The sequence below is a fragment of the Aspergillus sclerotioniger genome (genome assembly GCF_003184525.1).
Source record: "Aspergillus sclerotioniger CBS 115572 chromosome Unknown BO94scaffold_3, whole genome shotgun sequence".
Taxonomy (NCBI): Eukaryota; Fungi; Ascomycota; class Eurotiomycetes; order Eurotiales; family Aspergillaceae; genus Aspergillus; species Aspergillus sclerotioniger.
Window position 1 is genome coordinate 1,473,953 of NW_020290993.1, and position 18,593 is coordinate 1,492,545.

The following is an 18,593-nucleotide window of genomic DNA, read 5'->3' on the forward strand; positions in this document are numbered from 1 at the left end:
ATTGCGGGACTAAGATTGTGATTTGTGGGTTGGCAGGTTGGAGTAATCCTTTCTGGTAAGGGAATAGATAAGATTGGGACTGTAGCTGTGTATGTGTGTGTGTGGATGTCTTGTCATTTTATCTTGCTTGGTAGTGGTGGTGGTGGTGATGGTCGCGTTTAGGTCTGGAGGGAGAGGTTTTTGTTGCAACAAATCAGGAAAGTAGATCTTGCATTCATTGCAGGCTTTTGCACTTATTGTGATTACCATAACTATAGGTTTCGTTATTATTATTCAATGGTGAATAGTAAATACGTCAGGTGTGAATACCCAATAACCTGGATAAATATATATCCCGCAGATGGGCATCCAACACACATCAAGCATACGCCTCTCAAACAAAGCCAAATTTTGTATTCCCCGGAGACAACTCCATTCACCTTTTCTCTGCTTGTCAAATAAAAAAGGAATAAGCATTTAACGGATTCTCTATTTATCCGTCAACTGAGGTCTAAAAACAAAAAAGAGGGCCGAACGCGGATCGAACGCGTGACCTCGGGATCTGCAATCCTACGCTCTACCACTGAGCTACCGACCCGGGATGAATGATGGCGTAGGAGTGCGGTATATAACGTAGAATTTATTATAGACTTTAGATAGGATGAATATGGGGGATTTGATTTGTGGTGTTGGGCTGGGTAGGCAATATCTTAGAGAGATGTAATTGGACAACCATCTGAGATTTTTGGGATTAAGAAGTATTCCATGGTGGGGTGAAATCGATTCATGGTAGCGAGGGTTGGGTTACGATGGTGTGTTTGATAGTGCTATTGATGAAGAGAAATACGGTAGGTGATTTCTCGATATGTATTGATGGGACATTCACAGCCCATACACATAAGAGCTGGAACAAAGCTTTAAGCCAATCAATGAGCAAAGCGAAAATCCAACCTCTTACTTCCCGTATCCGTCGATGTCTGTAGATAGTGTTGTCGTTGCTGTATCACCAATTAGCCAATCCATCAACTCTTCTGTATTGAGTAAAGGAAAGAAAGGAGATGGTCTACCTCCTCAGTCATAGCATTCCACACCCTCTCCCGCTGCTTGTTCCGATACAAGTAATACGCCTTCGTAGCAAGAAACATCAGAATGGCGAGGATATTGATCCCCAGCAGAGCGGAATTCCCCCTTCGGTATTTGGGTTTATCGTCTGCGCGGTAAATATTGTTACCGATGATGGCGCCGAGTTGGACGAACACTGTCCCAGTTTATTAGCTATGATTCGTTGTGATGGAGGGTAGGGTGTGGTAGCATACTATTATACAGCGCAGCCGAAATAGTCCTCGTGCCCACATTATTCGAATTCTTCGAACACCAACCCACCAGAATGGCGTGGCAGTAGGGATAACACAATAACGCGGTTACGATGGCATAGGTCCCCCATGCGTTGGTCATCGTGCCGGACCAGAACCGCAGTGCGATGATGCACGGCAGAGTCCAAATCACTTGGATCATGGAGACAAAGGTGCGCTCGTTTAGCCATTCGCTGAGACGGGTGAGGGCGAGGAGGCAGATGATGTGTCCGACGCTGTAGGGGATTGTGAGGAGGTTGGTGTTGAACTGTGCATAGTTGGTATTGGGTTTGCTGGGGAAGAACAGGGGGAGGGTACAGTGCTGAATCCCACGGATTTCAGGGTCAGGGTGATGTATGATGTGACTGGGGTCATTGGAATGTAGATGATCAGACCGAGGAGGTAGATCGGCCAGAGGTCGTAGTCGCGGAGGGAGTTCCAAAGACGACGGGGGGTGATGGCTTGGCGGTTGTGCATGTCTCCTGTTGTTGTGAGTATGCTTTTATTAGAGTAAGTTGAGGGATGAGGGTACCTTTGGAGGGATCATCGCGGAGAACGCGATTGACAACAATGCTGACCTCGCGGTCGGTGAACCACCCCTTTGGCCGAAACCATTTCTTCGTGTCGACTGCGGAGGCTGGCATGCGAAAGTAGGAGCAGAGACCGATCAGTAGAGTGATGAGTCCTTCGATTAGGAATAGCCATCTGGTCTGTTAGCTTAGACGAAGTAGGCTAGGGTAGACGCACCTCCAGCCGGCCATGCCTCGTACATCCCGCATGTGAAGGATGCCAAATGCCATGAATGAGGTTACAATAGTGGTCACAGAGAGAGCAGTCCAGAAGAGACTATCACTGTTAGTAGTGGTCAAATGTAGATGAAGGCGATTACCTCAGGCGAGTGGGCAGTTCTCGGCTGGTATAAAAGTAGGAGAGCCAGAGGACAATGTCGGGGATGAAACCACCCTACACAGGTTAGACAGATACAACACTGGAAGAGAACATACCTCGAGAATTCCCAGCAGTGCTCTCGTCGCGTAGAATGACCTCTTTCCAGCTAGAGCAGCCTGCGACGTAGCAACAATCGACCACAGCGTTATCTGCGTGGGAATCCATCGATCGGGGCCAACTTGCTTGGAGACCAACTGTGAGGGAAGCTCTGCAAGGAGGAAAGCGACAAGGAAGATGGTGTTTCCAGTGTTGTAGTCTATCCATTAGTCAAGTACATTCCAGAGGCGAAATGCTCACCATTCGTGGTAAGACCGAGGTCATCCAGCAAATTATCCGACACCGCTTGGACGAGATTCCCTCGATCCACCTGAAGCCCGAAAAACATGACACACTACAAAGTCAGCATACTGAATTTCAATGGAATAGATGAGATAGCATACTGCCCACAGACACACTCGCCAGTCCAATTTCCGGACGAGCGCCTTTTCCTCTTCCGCACTCCACGTCAGGGTCGGATCAAAAACATGTCGACACTCGTACTGTGCCTTCTCGTAGATAAGAGCATAGCGCTCTGCAACCTCTGGGTCTGCAAAAGGATTGTCCTGCTCATCCGACACATCGTCGTATCGTGCTTGGACCTGAGTCTTGTCCTTGGAAGGGACTTCTGTAAATGAATCGTAATGCCGTCCTTGGTCAATTGACCTTTGGCTGAGTTCCTTTTGAGCCATGTCACCGGTAACAGTTGAGTTGATACTGGTGTAATGGCCGCGATCGGAGCTTATAAGGCATCATGAGTATCGCAGGCACGCCATTTGCAAGTCATTTCGCGTCGTAGATAACAGCCGTCAATCAACGATATCAAGTTTCCCTACTGACCACTTATGTTAGTCAATCAGCATGCGATTAGTCCGACAGGCCCTCATGCATGATTAGTCTGTGTTGTATGTCAGCCAGCAGTGTCATTTCGCAATCCTGGGCTTGGATGGCTTCATGATGCGACGCCTTGCTGGAAATAGTTCGCTTCTGGAGTAGATGAACATTGCTAAGAATGACTTGCGAGAGCTTTAATTTGCAATCATACTTTACGTTTTGCGGAGTATTGCACTTCTCCAGCTGGTTTGTGGGGATGTTGAAGCCCGCATTGACCATGGCGTCATTTGAAGGGGTGCAGTTGCGTGATGCCCGCACCGCCTTGCGAGTTCGCAGATAAGGAGCATCAGCCATTATTGAACTAGTCTATTGGATAGTAAGGAGCACGTGGATGAATGCCGACCGGTTGAACTGTCTTACTGATTGACCGCTATGTATCGGCGGATATCGCCAACCTACAAATGACATTTTCTCGATCTATCGAGTCACTCATGCTTCCATCCTAAGATCCTATTTGCCTTTTCAGCCGTAAAGAACGACTCGTTCCCTTTGAACTCGCCTCGAATCTCTGTGTCCGGATAATACTTCTTTGCCAGCTCGCGCGACGGCGTATCCTGCGTCGTTGTCGGAGCAACCACATTGAATATCTCAGCCCCCGAGAAGCTGTCATTCTTTTCCACCGTCAACAAGCATGCGCGAGCTGTCGCTTCTGGGCTCACCCAGCCCCATAAGCTCTTAACAGCCGAGTCTTCCCACCTCTCTTTATGTCCTTGCTGCGCTTCTTCGCGAGACGCCACGGCGTGGATGCGCATACACGCAATGTTCATCCCCGGAAACCACCTTGCAAACGCTCGCGCCTGAGCTTCGGCTTCCTCCTTGGCTAGTGCATATGAGTCGGTCGGAGTGGACGGCGCTTCCTCGTCAATGGGAAAGTAGTCGAACTTGAGCGGTCGCGTGGCGTATTCCAGGCCGATCGCGTTCACCGATGATGCATAGCAGAATCGTTTGATGCCCAACTGAGCAGCGGCGTAGAAGCCGTTGAATGCTGAGGTCACATTGTTGTTGTGCACAAGTTCATCGTCTTTTCCCAAGGGGTCTGGAATGGCAGCCAGATGGATGACTGCGTCGCAGCTTTTGAAGGCTTCAAGGGTGGCTTTGTAGTCATTGGCGGTGTCGGCGGTCTTCATCTCGGAGTTCGGTGTTCCATCATATTTGGTGTCGGTGCGGTCGACTTGGACAGTGGAATGACCTGCTTCAGAGGCTTGTTTGACGACAGCGCGACCGACGGTGCCGCGGGCACCGGTGATGGCGATTCTCATGTTGTTGGCGTCGCTGGCTAGGGAAAATGGTCTGCGGTGTTGACGTATTTGGCACGAGATCTGGCGTGACAAGAGACGAGAGGTGGTATGCGACAGGCGCATAAATTGCAGATGGGCCGACATATTTATGGGTGGGTTGAAGATGCATGGGATGTTGTATGTGAACCGGTTAAGATGGTCGAATGCATGACGTGGATATGATGGTAACAACTAAGGTTGCTCAACCCATGACGCCAGCATGACCACTGCTGAGTTATCTGATCTCACAATTGGTGAGAATATGGACATGGCAGATTTGGATAGATTCATTAAAATATGCGATGAAAGAAAAGCTGGAATGAGAATGACGTCATCTGCATCTGTCTCGTGCAGGCCTGAGGCAGCCATGGTCAACTGAACTCGATGTGCAACAACCATTTAACCACAAGTCCTGAGGTGTTTCTCCATTCATCAGTCCTCTGCACTGAGCTCAGTGTTCCTACTGATCGTCTCTTAATTAATGCCGGCAATATACCGCATATTAACCCCTCTCTGAGGTTACATCGGCCGACCTGATTGCGCTTCCCCAGCTACTCGACAGCACTCCAAACTAACGGAGCCTGAGTACTTACACTGCTCCTAGTTAAGCTTGCATGGGCAAGTGCTGAACCACGGAGGATGCTTGGCATCAAGGAATGTCTCTAGCGTCGTCATCAGTCTAATTATGGAGTCAGGACGGAGTCACTCCACCCACTGGCATCTTCTAACAATCCCAACGGAGAACCTCCCGCTTCGTGAAGAACACGGTGCTGCAAGCAACAGTCGGAACATTGTCCATGATCGCCTCCTGCAGGGACCTATTCGGTTAATGAAGAAGTCACGATTCATATAAGATGCATAGGAACAAATGAAGCTCGGCAACATGCATATATTAGCCCCTTCAGGATCAATCAATAACTGACAGTTGAACCGCTCGGAGTCCGATGACAAGATCGAAATCTGCTTGGCAGCAGGTCTAGACTGATGGCCTCGTAACGAGAAACCTGACAAATCAAGTGATGGATCAGAGGTATACCAGCCGAATCTACCATGCTATCTACTCCATAATCTTGAAGTACGGGTTAAGTGTTGCAGAGTTGTACATCCTGGATTCGAGTTAGGGTTGTTGACCCACTGTGGACCCTGAATATGAAGAAATTGAGGTGAGGCATGCAACGCCACAATACATCCCGTCAGTACCCCATGTGTCGGAGATGTGAAGCATTTCTGTGGCCAGTAACTGCGAGACCTGCTCATCGGAAGAATATCATTCCTTCATGCATGCTGGAACCCCGATGATCAACCGAGGACTAGGTCGAACCCCTGAACGCATTTTGCCGACGGATCAATCACATTGATGTCCGGCCCTCCAGAAATCTCCAAGGGTCCTTTTTGGAGTCCCGATAGTGGGATCGGCAGTCGTGTTTCTAATCTCGACAGTGCGGCCTTTTCCGACCGATCCGCTCAACTGGTGGGTCCCAGTCTATCTCGATATCACCATTCCCACATTCCATCCACCACCGTATGATGAGCTTCATCAGGAGATGGCATTGATATTTGCCGAGTGCATCCACTTAGCTCTCCCGCGTCGTGATTCTGGCGGCAAAGTGAAACGCGTGGATCAAATGGGTGGCAGAGAAGCCCCGACACGGCTGCAACTGTGGAGATGCCGAGACCTGCCGAGAGCCGCCGATGCTTCGACCAGAAGCCAAGGCGTCAATCCATGCCCTCTTCGGCCGCGGTTCGTCACTCTCAAGCCCATCAACACCGCGGATGACCCGGATGACACGAACTGGGTGCATGCCAATGCTGCCAGGCTTGCTTATCCCTGGCTAAACGCCCCATCGCCGTTAGAGATTGATATCCCGGTGGACCGGAGGTCCCTTTTCTTTCCACCAATAACGGGACCATTGCAATGCCACGCCAGGCACAGAAGCTTAGTTGTGTCCCCGGATATAAAAGTCGAGGACTTCCATGGTTTATACCATTCCAACACACAGCTTCACTCCTTGCCTTTCCTCTGTTGACCAGATCCATTCATTCTTTTACTATCCGTTCTGTTGACCAGAATCACCATGCACTCCATCCAGCTCCTTAGTTTGGCCGCCGTCGGCTCCCTCGTCTCTGCGGCCCCCGCTCCTTCTCGTGTCTCTGAGCTCGTCAAGAAGTCCTCTTCGACTTGCACTTTCACCTCCGCCTCCGAGGCCAGCGAGAGCATCTCCAAGTGCTCCAACGTGGTCCTCAGCAACATCGAGGTTCCCGCTGGTGAGACCCTCGACCTGTCTGATGCTGCCGATGGCTCTACCGTATGTCCTGCCACTCCTATTTCAACCGCCATCTAACAACACCAGATCACCTTCGAGGGTACCACGTCCTTCGGCTACAAGGAATGGAAGGGTCCCTTGATCCGTTTCGGCGGTAAGGACCTCACCGTCACCCAGTCCTCCGGCGCCGTCATCGACGGTGACGGCTCCCGCTGGTGGGACAGCAAGGGCACCAACGGTGGCAAGACCAAGCCCAAGTTCATGTACATCCACGATGTCGAGGACTCGACCTTCAAGGGTCTCCAGATCAAGAACACCCCTGTCCAGGCCATCAGTGTCCAGGCTACCAACGTCTACCTGAACGACTTCACCATCGACAACTCCGACGGTGATGACAACGGCGGCCACAACACCGACGGTTTCGACATCAGCGAGAGTACCGGTGTCTACATCAGCGGTGCCACCGTCAAGAACCAGGACGACTGCATTGCCATCAACTCCGGCGAGGTACATACCCCTTTTTACCACCCATTCGTACATGAACTAACCAAACCAGAGCATCTCTTTCACCGGCGGTACCTGCTCCGGCGGCCACGGTCTCTCCATCGGTTCCGTTGGTGGCCGTGACGACAACACCGTTAAGAACGTCACCATTGCTGATTCCACCATCAGCGACTCCGCCAACGGTGTCCGTATCAAGACTATCTACAAGGAGACCGGTGATGTCAGCGAGATTACCTACTCCAACATCCAGCTCTCCGGTATCAGTGACTACGGTATTGTCATCGAGCAGGACTACGAGAACGGCAGCCCTACTGGCACTCCCTCCACTGGTATCCCTATCACCGATGTCACCGTTGACGGTGTCACTGGTTCCATTGATGATGATGCCGTCCAGGTCTACATCCTTTGCGGTGACGGCAGCTGCTCTGACTGGACCTGGAGCGGCGTTGACATTACTGGTGGAAAGACCAGCTCGGACTGCGAGAACGTTCCTTCTGGTGCTTCTTGCTAGATGCGCTCTAGGACATGTATATATTAGTTGTAGTGACTACCTATGGTGAATAATAGAAGCTTGCTTCAATTGAAGTGGAATTGTTGTAATCACTGGCTGGAGTTAATTGGTTGACCTTGAGGAGAATGATGTGAAGTTATTCGGGTGAATTAGGGTAAACTAGGGGTATATCTATTCGCCCAATCCTCTCCTAGCCCCTCTCAACCCTCATCCGGACATATCCTTGACTATACTCAACAACCCAGCAAGCCACTACATTTGCTCAATGCTCAGTCCTTGTATACCTTCCATTCTCACACCCATCGATACAACCACCACCTTTCCAGAGAATAATACTTACCCTTTTCATTGATCCCAACACGCAAGACATGTTGGATCCAACTAGAACGAAAGACAAGCAAATTGAATACCCATTCTCAGCGCCCCCAAGAATCACAGGGGATGGTTCGATTCGCCATACCCTCTATCAATCATCGACAACCACAACATACTTTCCCAGTGACCAACCAAAGACATCCAAACAGAACCTCCTAGCATATACAAATCACCACCACCACCACCGTCCAGCAAACAAGCAAGCGCCGATTAAGCTGTGCGACCACACTAGCAGTAACATCTCTAACCCTGGGGCCTTCGAACCACATTCCAAGTCACCAGGCCGTGTCAAACAAGCAATCAAAGGATCCAGAAAAGCCCTAAATACAGAGCGACTCCCACGCACGAATCACAAAACTGTCTCCCATCAACTGGGACCGTGGAATACCTGTTGCATTGATCTATTTCAGAGACTCCAGAAATAGGAATGACCATCCTGGCCTTTCTGACTGGTATATAAAAGCGAATGCGTGGCAGAAAGGATATGACAAGGAGTCAGGAACACTGGTCCATGAGATTGTATGATGGAAAGGTTGGGGGTTCTCTGGGGACAAACTCGGGCATCTTTCCAAAGATTGAAGAAGAACATCTTGACAATGCCACATTATACGTCGAGGCATTGTCTTCGGCTTGCAAAGACTTCAAGTCTTGTATTTTTATGCTCTGATTGTCTCTTAAATGGCAAGATATCGGTCAATATAACCACTGACACTCCCGACTCTAATGGTCCGCACACCTGCCCTGGGATTCAGCATCTCCTCTATGGCACAAGTCAAAGAGTCCTTGTTAGGGAGAGAACCGCGAGAAGTCGAGACCATGCATTTTCAGTCAAAAGCGTCATGATAAGCTTTCTAAAACAGACATGCAGGCATGAGAAAAACACATTCTCGAGCTGAAACCGTTTGAAATAGAACAAACCTCGTCTATGGCCAAGTATGAACCTCAGCGGATTCTTCCGGATGTCATTCCTGATAACCTTAATCTACTACAACAAGTATGATTCTCAAACGCCGACCATCTAGCATGGTTCCTATACTGGGTCAAACGGAGAATATCAATCAACATGAAGGAGTATTCTCCAGGAGAGCCCTTCAAATAATAATCGAAGTCAGTTCCTCTGAGTGTCAATACCTGAAAACCCGTTATCAGAGACTCAGGACAGTTTCTTGATATACATACTTGCGTGAACAAACTGGGAGTGCAGGGACGTTTCGTCATTAAAGCCCTGCACCCAGTGGGGATCTCCTAAACCTTGGAATCAGTTTTGGAGACACACAATGGGGTAGAAACTGCCTACGAAAGTGTCTTGAAAGAAAGCTCCGAGGAGAAGATCTCGTGCCAGATTTGGTGGTGGTTGAACACGCTATCAAGATGCCAGTGGAAGTCAAGACGACTTGGAGATTCGAGCTGAAGAAGAATGCACCTTGGTGTTGATACTTGGCCAGCAGTGTGGGGAAAACAGCCATGGCATTCTTGTCAGCAACATTCTTTTTGTTCACTTGACTGACTATTGATGGTCTTCACTACTTCCTCCTAAACGTTAGGGCAGTTCAAGCTATAATGACGTCCAACGAGAGGAAAGGGGTGTACTCGCTACCTACCTAGCAGCAAATACCAAGAGAGTCATCATACCTCATGCTTGCTGGATACAGAGTACAAGGAGACTCTTGTTGGCAACGAAACTGGAATTCAAGGCCGCTTCAACCAGAAGACTGGTCACATAATGGGAGGGTATATCCTTCAACCGAGTCGATATCGCGATTGAAGACTTCCAGTCATATGTTTGGACTCAACGCAGATCGACAACCAGATGTACCAAGATCCGCAACACACACTCCCGACGAACCGCCGGAGACACCGGCCCAGGAGGACTAAGTCCCCGCCGACCTTCAAGCCATGGTCGACCAAGAAATCAACCGTCAGCTAAACAATGCCACTCGTCTCACTACCTATCCCGAGTCATGTGTGTGTAATATACGCATAAGAAACACAGAGTCTATTCTGTGAAATGCGGTATTTGTTCCACCTATGAAAACATTGACGTCGAGATTTATCTCCATTATCTATGCTTTGTTGACAGATTGGCTGGCAAGTCATGAAGTTGATTTCCACCTCCCGGTGTCTTCAAAGAATGTTGCAATCACAGAAGAATTACATACATCGACCAGTCGTCATGATCGAAGTGACGGCCATTATATGAATATCATTACATTCTTCAGGATACCGTTCCAATGCAAGGCACTAGAAGAAATATCTGTCTCCTTCTCATGCTAAACATAATCATTAAACCGGAGACATTCCTCTATCTATTTCTCAGACGCAGACAATATGTTCTGCACGAATCGAACAATGGTATTCGAATGCCCTCATTCATACCCTAAAGCGTTTCTTACAAATCATCTACTTCTCGCAGTTCTGCGGTTTGGCCTTCAAAGTCTGCCAACAGGTATCTCTTGATCGGACTAGTCTTGCAGACCATCGATCAGGGCTGCTCAACTTGGCTTCCATTCATATCAACTTGCAAAACAATGGAAACATCATTGTCAGGAGGATACTCATACACTACCGGTATTTAATCGTCATCTAGATACACAGCCCAAGAGGAAGTCTTCATAAAAAAACGACTGTGAGTCGAATACACCCCTACGACGGCCAGCCTGATAGGGCGTGGTTTGGGATTCGGGCAACATACCCGAATAGTCAACTATTATTTTTTGATTGTGGAAGACACCGTCCAAATCCCAGTCTAGCCTTCGCAAACCTCCTCTGAGGCTCGAACTCACGAATGTTTATTTGAAATGGAAACCATCATGAATCCTTGCTCTAGTGGAATGCAATTGCAGAAAACATCCCGCATAAGCACGAATGTGCAAGTACAGGGAAGCTCCCCAAATTGTGGCCTGGATATAGCAGCTACAGCAGGAGCAGAATGCGGTGATCTTTGAAGATATACAGGCAAGCGGCCGCCTCCAGTACCTACTGACTAACGAGATGATTATCGCTGTCTGTTAGGGTTTTTCTAGTATCAGTAAATAGGAAAGAGTGATTCATGAGAGTGGAAACTCTGGATCGCCATTATCTTAGATATCTCTCTAACGACAAACCCACTATGAGCTTCTGCCATAATGCACACTTTTGGGCCATGGGCGCTCGATAATCTGGCTGACATAGGGCGTTTTGTGGACTCAACCCTAGCTTTTACACTCACGGTTCGAGATAGTGGGTAGATTGGGATTCCCGTTCTCGAACACCAAAGAGACGTGCATGAAATCAAGACTCATCATCGTTGATCTGGCGGGATAACGAATCTGAAATGACCCTTTAATCGTTCAAATAACTATAACGATTGCTGCCACTGATGTTTGGTTGTGCTTGCTCCCGATGCCGTCACATACTCCTGCATCTATCTTTGCCATCGACGCAGGGATGTGCTGATTTCGTATCCAATGAAAAAACCACACTTTCACTTTAGGAATTCTATACTTTTGGGATAATATGATATACAAACACTGGCCACACGAGAAGAACAGTTGATGTCGATTCAATTGCTAAGAAAGTCTTTCCTACAATGTATGTTGTTTCTTCAGAGTATTTGGGACGCCATGAGTGCTCGGGAAAAGATCATTAACCATGACTCCAAATGAAACAATTCAATGATATTATGTGGTTTATATGGCTTTTTCATCCTATTCGCAGAAACATCATGCCGTACTAATTTCGGTATGCCCGAGGAGATAATCGGTACACAAAAGAGATCCCCTCCAAAGGATCAATGGAGCCCGGAAAGACATTTATAGAATTGTCTCAATCGTGACCCCATCACGGTGCCAAATAACTTCAATACAGCACTATCTTGGCTGGGCTTTGCTATGACTCATCTGCCCGAATCAATCATATCACCGGAAATGGTGTTTTTGTTCTTGCGCGTGAGATGGAAATTGATAGGGTAGGAGACTTCAGAGCCGGGAATAAATGCTTGTCAAACCGGACTCCCAGACGCAGGAGGAAATGATTATATCCATACGGATGACATCCCGTGCCAATATATCCCACAGACCTTATCAAAGCTCCTAGTTGGAAGACTCGGACACTGAGGTGTGATGATCATAAACGAATGTTTACAGTGGTATTCTCACTCACTCACTGTTATTTCTGAAAAAGGCTGTGAGAATATACTCAGAGAGATGGAGGCAGAACTAGTAGGATGATAAGCTGGATTTCCCATGATAGGTACAGGGGAGCCAACAACAAGTCACAGAATCCATTCGGTACCTTTGGCATGAATGCATCATGCCTGCCACCGCGCCATCTCGCAACCCCCCCTCAGCATCTTTATTCTCTTCCAGGGGGTAGGGCGTTTCCACCGCATCGGACAGGAAAAGGTGCAGACTGTATGTTGCCTTTCAGGAACACACCATCAATAAATGGCTCGATCATATCGCCGCGATAAAGGCCGTCTTGGAATCCAGCGCAAACATGAATGAGGAACAATAGAGGCAGGTGGAGCCACGGCCACATGCACTTGTCCCAGCTGAGGACGAGGACGAGGAGGAGGAGAGTGGTCATCTGACGTCTGATGGGCCAGCGACGCACTCATCTCACCGAAGCGGACAACTATAATGACCTTAGCCACAGACGGATAGAGACTAAGAATGCCAGGGAACAGTTGCAGTCAAAATCGGTAATGCTACAAAGAGCCCGGTCAAGGAACAGTCCCGCGATGAGGGCTCGACGGATAGCAAGATATTTCTCTTTGCCTACTGGGGACTGATCATTGCAATACTAGTAGTACTTGCAGTCATCTCTTGTAAAGATGGAACATATCCCCTGGTGTATCATTTGTATGCATGGCTACTGAGCTCTGTGAAAGCCATTAATATCCCGAGATCTTAGAACCGACGTTAAGATTCTTATAGTCAGATACGCCATCGGGGCATTAGGTATGAATCTTCACCATGCGTATCATCGAGCTATCGTCCTGGTCATCTCTTTGTGTATGAATTGTCTTATCTACTCGATCTGAGAAACACGATCCTGGCCAACGCTCCTGAACTCAACCACGCAGGGTGATATTTTCCAAGACGAAGTAAACCAAGATGGCCAGGAGTCAGTGGAGATAATATCAGACAATGAGACATGGGCGCTATCAGGAGAATCGACAGCAACAACTTGTGTCGCTTTGCCGCCAGGTGGAATAGTCAATGGTTCAATTGAACACCCTACATACATGCAGGTATTCTGGCACACTATTTCTCTTGCGGCGGGTTCGCCTTTCCAATGACGATGCCGTTAGATACCAGAGTCTCACTGGCCGTCTGAACTGGCTGGTGCTGAAGATGAGGCCCGACCTCCAGCCTCCACGCCCAGACCGCAGAGGCGACTAATTACCCCTACAACAGCTATTGCAAAGGGCTAAAGTCGTTATATCTATGCATATAAGGAACAGCCGGCCTTGGTATCATACTCGCGTCAAACACGCCAAAGGCATCTAAGTCTACGTTGACGCAGCCCACGGAGCCCACGGAGATGCCAAGTCACCAGAGGGATGTATGCTATTAGGAACGAGTTTTCTCAAGCTGCCTTGGGGGAGACAACCTCATGGAGTTCCCGTGATGAAAACCCTCCACTAATCTACAAAGGCGCTACTTATCCCCACTTATGTTCGTCAATCTGATTGCAGGTGCACCCTTTCCGCGCGCCATCGGGTACGGCAGATTAGTCCCCCAAAAGTATGCAACCTGCACCAGGGCATGCAGTCCAATGCTGGTTAAAATGGAACAACGCCCTCAATATCTCGCCATAAATTTCCCGTTTATCAGCCCGTTCGATTCCAAAATCCAAATTCATGATCTAATCTCTCGGCCAAGCCGAGCTCTCATCCCTAAGACCTCGTGGCCTGAAATCCAGCTAAGGAAAATGACATATGGATAAATAGAGCTCAAGCACCAAGTATGGGACACTGCTTGTGTGACGAAAGACTTATCTTCGCAATGAGAAACACGAAAATATTTGCAAAATGTCGTTTACCCTCTGATTTATATACCGTTAGACTTTTCTAACATTCCAGAGCTTAAGCCCTATTTACTTCAAATAGAGGCCGCATGATATACAAGCCCCAGAACAGCTTGTATCATCAATAAGCTGTGTATAGCAGCCTTTAGAGGCTGTGTCAGCAGACACTCTGCACGCCATGGAGACTATACATCATTACCATCGGTCTAGATATTGATATGTTGACCGTAGGGCTGTCTTGAGATGATTGGTTGAGATTACAACAACCGTACGCCAGGAAAGTACTCACGGAAATTCATTATACCGCAACAGTTGGATTGGTTCGTCAGCAGCGCTGGATTGACGATGAATCTCCAGCTTCAGATAGCAGTAAGGAAGAAATCCGAGGAATGTCGACCTTTCTATGGCTTTTTACATTAAACCTTCAAAACATGCCAGTGCTGACTCCTGGATCCAAACCAAAAGGGACAGGAAAATACTCGCCACAGAAAAGAAGATGTGATCAGGTGCTGATCCATGAAGAAAAAGCAATAGTATGGACAAACCTTCCTGGAGAGGAAGTATAAACCGTTGCAAAATAAGAACAAGCACAGCTTTGTTATCGTGTACCCGGTTTAGCGCCCACCAGTCTCTACTGGACATATTATTTGGAGAAAAAGCTATACTTTGGGTTGAGAATAAAGTGGTTCTGCATAGACAAGGATTCTGGAACCTACGAGAGAGCTCATCAAGATAGTCAGGCACTATTCATATGGTACTGTACCTTCTAGAATAGTGGTCAAACCACTTTCTCTTCTTACGAGTACCTCTTTGGTAGGCAACATCACCTGATATACCATTTGCAAATGGCTCCTGGGAGTGTACAGGTAAACACAAGAGTGATATCTCACAATTTCCAGGTCTTCACTGAACTTGGCAATAAACCAGGATGCTTGACCTAAGTACATGGGATGATTCATTTTATTGGAGGCTCGTGTAGCCTTCTTTAACTAGTCTTACTAACGATTCGTCGAATGCTTTGCCACTATACCCGAGACCTTCACCGACTAAAGGCCGTCCGCGTCAAGCACAGACCTAAGAAGGCCGAGCGTGGAAGAAACACGATGAATGCACCCCAGTGCAACAGGCTGCGGATAATGACGACTTTCGCATCCTAAGATGTCACAGTGGGAATCTTTTCCAAGCTTACACCAAGCTGCAACTAGGTGCTATGGCCATAACCTATTCTGGCTAGCCAGAGATATACCCATGTCAGCTATTCCTGACCATATGTGTCACGATGGTGGATAGCCATTTAGCAAAACCCAGAGAAGATTATGAATACATTGTTCCATCGATTTGGATAACTTTGTCGTCCAACGCTACCAAGCATCGCTCTATCATAAATACAGCAGGCTCGTGGGATATCCTGCTGAGAAATCTCGTGCTAGAATTTCTCATGTTCGCTGGAGCGCCGGCGGTTAGGGCCGTGCCTTGTACCAACTGGGAGTGCGTGCCCAGCTCCGCGAGGCCATCCTCATGACTCAAGCAGGACGCCAACCTCCTCACGACCAGGTGTGTAATGCATGCCGCGACCCATCTGGTTCCCGGACCTTCGCGGTGTGTATCTCTGGCGGTCGTGGTCAGGAGTGCAATAACTGCCTCCAGTCTGGCCAGTTTCTGACCCTGCAAGCATAACTGCACCTCGCATGCAGCAAACGGATACCCGGTAAAGGGGTTGGCGGGGATCAGTCATCTTCTTTTGGAAACGGAAGGGTTTGTTGGATCTAATGGAAATCAAGCTCAAGTTATATGTATGAAGAGACTGACACGGTCCCATCTACGGATTTAGGGGGTACAACTTTGCAACTATATTACCGGGAAGAGGATGCTACCTTTCGAGGGCATTTTCTCACGTATATGGTCGATTCTCCCATATATCACAGTCTTTGAAGGTTATTACTCTATAGAATAACGCCCAATGATATTCAGGCCGTCTTGGATTATCTAATAAAGTGTTATTAAAGAAGGTAACAAACACAGTCTATCCATACAAGACAAAAAGGCTACCCCATATGCGTTTCGAATTTATGCTATTTCACTGGTGTTGGAGAATTCCCAGATCCTGTCAACTGGTTCGAATGGTATTACTCATGTTTTACTCAAGGAATTGACCCCTAGTATTCTAATATGAAGTTAGGGCTCTATACATCTCTCTGTCTCATAGCTGAGAGTCAATGGAGACTTTATGACCGCCATAGAATCACGGACAGGGAATAGCCTCGACGGCCAGCCATTTAGATGACAACTAAAGAGTACATGGATCAGGGACTCGTTTCTAAAGCAGATTGTGACCCGCTGCCTCAGCGCGGCAGATGACTGGGTTCTAGATGACATTGCCGGGATGAAGTTATCATTGAGATTGCAAGAACTCATGTATGAGCTAGCTTTCAGTCACTGCCATAGGAAAACAAATACAACATGCAATGGAGAGCCCCTACTCTAACTTTATCTATGCATGGGCAGCTCTCAGGAATGTCCACAGACATGGACGGAGAGTCAACTAAATACCAGGGGGCTTCAATAATAGAGCACGAATTCATGGAATAAGAAAAGTGGCGAATATATTCTATCGTGCATCTTGTGGTTCCCACGCGACTACCAATCTCTCTATCGCATTTACAGAAACATGTATACCGGTCTCCTATGCCCAGTGAGTACCACAAACCATATACTCTTACCAAGTTACTGATAGTGCAAGCAATGTAGTCGAATGACTGGCAAAGACCAAAACTGTTGCTGGCCTGGTGTACTTATGGGACCGAGATTGCTCAAGACCATGGACAGAGTCATCCGCTCTGGTATGTGCTGTATACTTTCCACGGGGGAGGTATCCACGATTCCATATCTCTATCCAACATGATTTGCTTGTGGCTCGTGGCTCACGGCCCGCCTACTCCGCGCGAAACCAACCATATGGAAAGACTCTAGCGTGAAGGCGGACCATTGGCACTTGGAAGCTGCTCGCCTGGCTATGGGAAAAATACTCGAAGACGGCGAGCGAGAAAAGTAGCCGCCGTGGAATTCGTCTGCTTTATCATCCCAGCGGCCAATCCGTACGCTGGAATAAGGTGAGTATGTCGGATCAAGGAGGCAAATAATAGGGGCAGGCTCCTCTGAACGAGGATGAAAAGCATATTTAAGAGGATTTCCGAAGAATATGTCAAGGAATATGGAGATAGTCGTGCAGATAATGGAGATAGTCGTGCAAATAATGAAAGATGTCGATATTCGGAGTATGCCTACGGAACTTGGATGTTATGTGTAGGAGATAGTCTATCCAAAATGTATTCTAGAACAATTCAATGTCTATATAAACGGCCCTAAGCCCACGTATAGCTATCCATCAAGGCATCCCATCCAACATGGTTATATAAGAGGATATAGACTGGTGGGACTATATCCTCAAGTCTAATATCGGTCATCTACTCGGCTGAAACTAATTATTTCGAAACGTCCTCCTTGATGGCGCCTTTTAAAGGAATACAACGCTTGCCACGAGTGTCTGAACTCCTCGACAGCTAGATACAGTGACACCGGAAGATGCACAGTATTAGGATCAGTCCTTGACAAAGGACCCACATCGCTTCTTCAACACAATATCGGGATACTGAACGAACCTATGCCCCGAAACATTCCCTGCAACCATTTCAACATGGAGCACCCTTTCGGAGACAATCTGCTTCACTTACTCCCATATAGTCAGTACTCGTCACCCTTGGTGCCGTCTTACTGTCCTGTCCGGGATGTGTTCCAATCTTCATCAAGCAGCCACAGACACCTTAGCAAGGTCAATTGATTCACCACTTCGTTCAGCTTGGTTTCTTGTGCCTTCGACAGGCGGTAGGTCTACAGGAAGGATTCAAATCAAAGAATACCCAGACCAAAATCCAAATCCGTTTTTGTTTTTGGCTCAGGAGACCTCGAATGCTCAGGCAACAGACCTCGGGCTTTGAGTTGCAGCAACATCAAGGATCATGTTTGCGATGGCCTTCTCAGCGCCCACACAGTCTCTTTCAACGCTATTATCATGGACCAACCACCTCCGGAAGCAACACGTCTCTCGATACCATTACCAATAATGGCCGAGCCAATGACTGAGAACGACCTCAGGCCTGGGCCGTTACAGATGGTGTAGTGTTCCAGGACGAAGACAATCTTGATGACTATACAATCCTTAAAGGGATCGAATTTCCATAGAAGAAATTCGGACCACATACCCTGCATTTGACTTCTTCGAGGGGTTAACCTTAGGAATTTGGGCATTCATCCGGGCTTAAGGAGATGCCCACCAGGATGTCTCGACAATGCAGCGATCAACCACAAGAACTCAAATAATTTGTTGATTTACCGATGGACAACAAAGAAGTGCATCCGAGCAAGCGACTGGTCCACTCTACTA

At 47.9% G+C, this 18,593-nt stretch overlaps 3 protein-coding genes and 1 non-coding gene across 4 annotated transcripts; 1 reads left to right on the top strand and 3 right to left on the bottom strand.

The window, feature by feature from the left end:
- Positions 1-505: 505 nt before the first annotated feature.
- BO94DRAFT_t60 lies at positions 506-577 on the bottom strand. The gene has a single exon. It is a non-coding gene; the product is annotated as a tRNA-Cys (tRNA).
- Positions 578-786: 209 nt separating this feature from the next.
- BO94DRAFT_484261 (MFS general substrate transporter) lies at positions 787-3,442 on the bottom strand. The gene is made up of 10 exons (XM_025608951.1): positions 2,720-3,442; positions 2,577-2,670; positions 2,336-2,535; positions 2,221-2,294; positions 2,079-2,183; positions 1,864-2,036; positions 1,650-1,813; positions 1,296-1,599; positions 1,047-1,237; positions 787-977 (listed from the first exon to the last, which is right to left on the bottom strand). The coding sequence occupies exons 1-10, from the start codon at positions 3,005-3,007 to the stop codon at positions 906-908; spliced, it is 1,665 nt and encodes a 554-aa protein (XP_025472180.1). The 5' UTR covers positions 3,008-3,442; the 3' UTR covers positions 787-905.
- Positions 3,443-3,634: 192 nt separating this feature from the next.
- On the bottom strand, positions 3,635-4,468 carry BO94DRAFT_456523 (NAD-dependent epimerase/dehydratase family protein; the record flags this gene model as incomplete). The annotated part of the gene is made up of 1 exon (XM_025607704.1): positions 3,635-4,468. One exon carries the CDS (start codon positions 4,466-4,468, stop codon positions 3,635-3,637), a length of 834 nt encoding a protein of 277 aa, XP_025472181.1.
- A 1,804-nt stretch (positions 4,469-6,272) lies between these two features.
- Positions 6,273-7,812, top strand: BO94DRAFT_531334 (glycoside hydrolase family 28 protein). Its single transcript, XM_025610877.1, has 3 exons — positions 6,273-6,792; positions 6,838-7,257; positions 7,307-7,812. The coding sequence occupies exons 1-3, from the start codon at positions 6,562-6,564 to the stop codon at positions 7,763-7,765; spliced, it is 1,110 nt and encodes a 369-aa protein (XP_025472182.1). The 5' UTR covers positions 6,273-6,561; the 3' UTR covers positions 7,766-7,812.
- Positions 7,813-18,593: the final 10,781 nt, after the last annotated feature.

Bases quoted from the DNA above. Each gene is read 5' to 3' on its own strand.
- BO94DRAFT_484261 (XM_025608951.1), bottom strand. From the start codon at position 3,007: ATGGCTCAAAAGGAACTCAGCCAAAGGTCAATTGACCAAGGACGGCAT. The intron at 2,536-2,576 runs GTGAGCATTTCG...ACTAATGGATAG, and splicing joins CCTCGGTCTTACCACGAATG to ACTACAACACTGGAAACACC. The intron at 1,238-1,295 runs GTATGCTACCAC...AAACTGGGACAG, and splicing joins TTCGGCTGCGCTGTATAATA to TGTTCGTCCAACTCGGCGCC.
- BO94DRAFT_531334 (XM_025610877.1), top strand. From the start codon at position 6,562: ATGCACTCCATCCAGCTCCTTAGTTTGGCCGCCGTCGGCTCCCTCGTC. The intron at 6,793-6,837 runs GTATGTCCTGCC...TAACAACACCAG, and splicing joins ATGCTGCCGATGGCTCTACC to ATCACCTTCGAGGGTACCAC. The intron at 7,258-7,306 runs GTACATACCCCT...TAACCAAACCAG, and splicing joins TTGCCATCAACTCCGGCGAG to AGCATCTCTTTCACCGGCGG.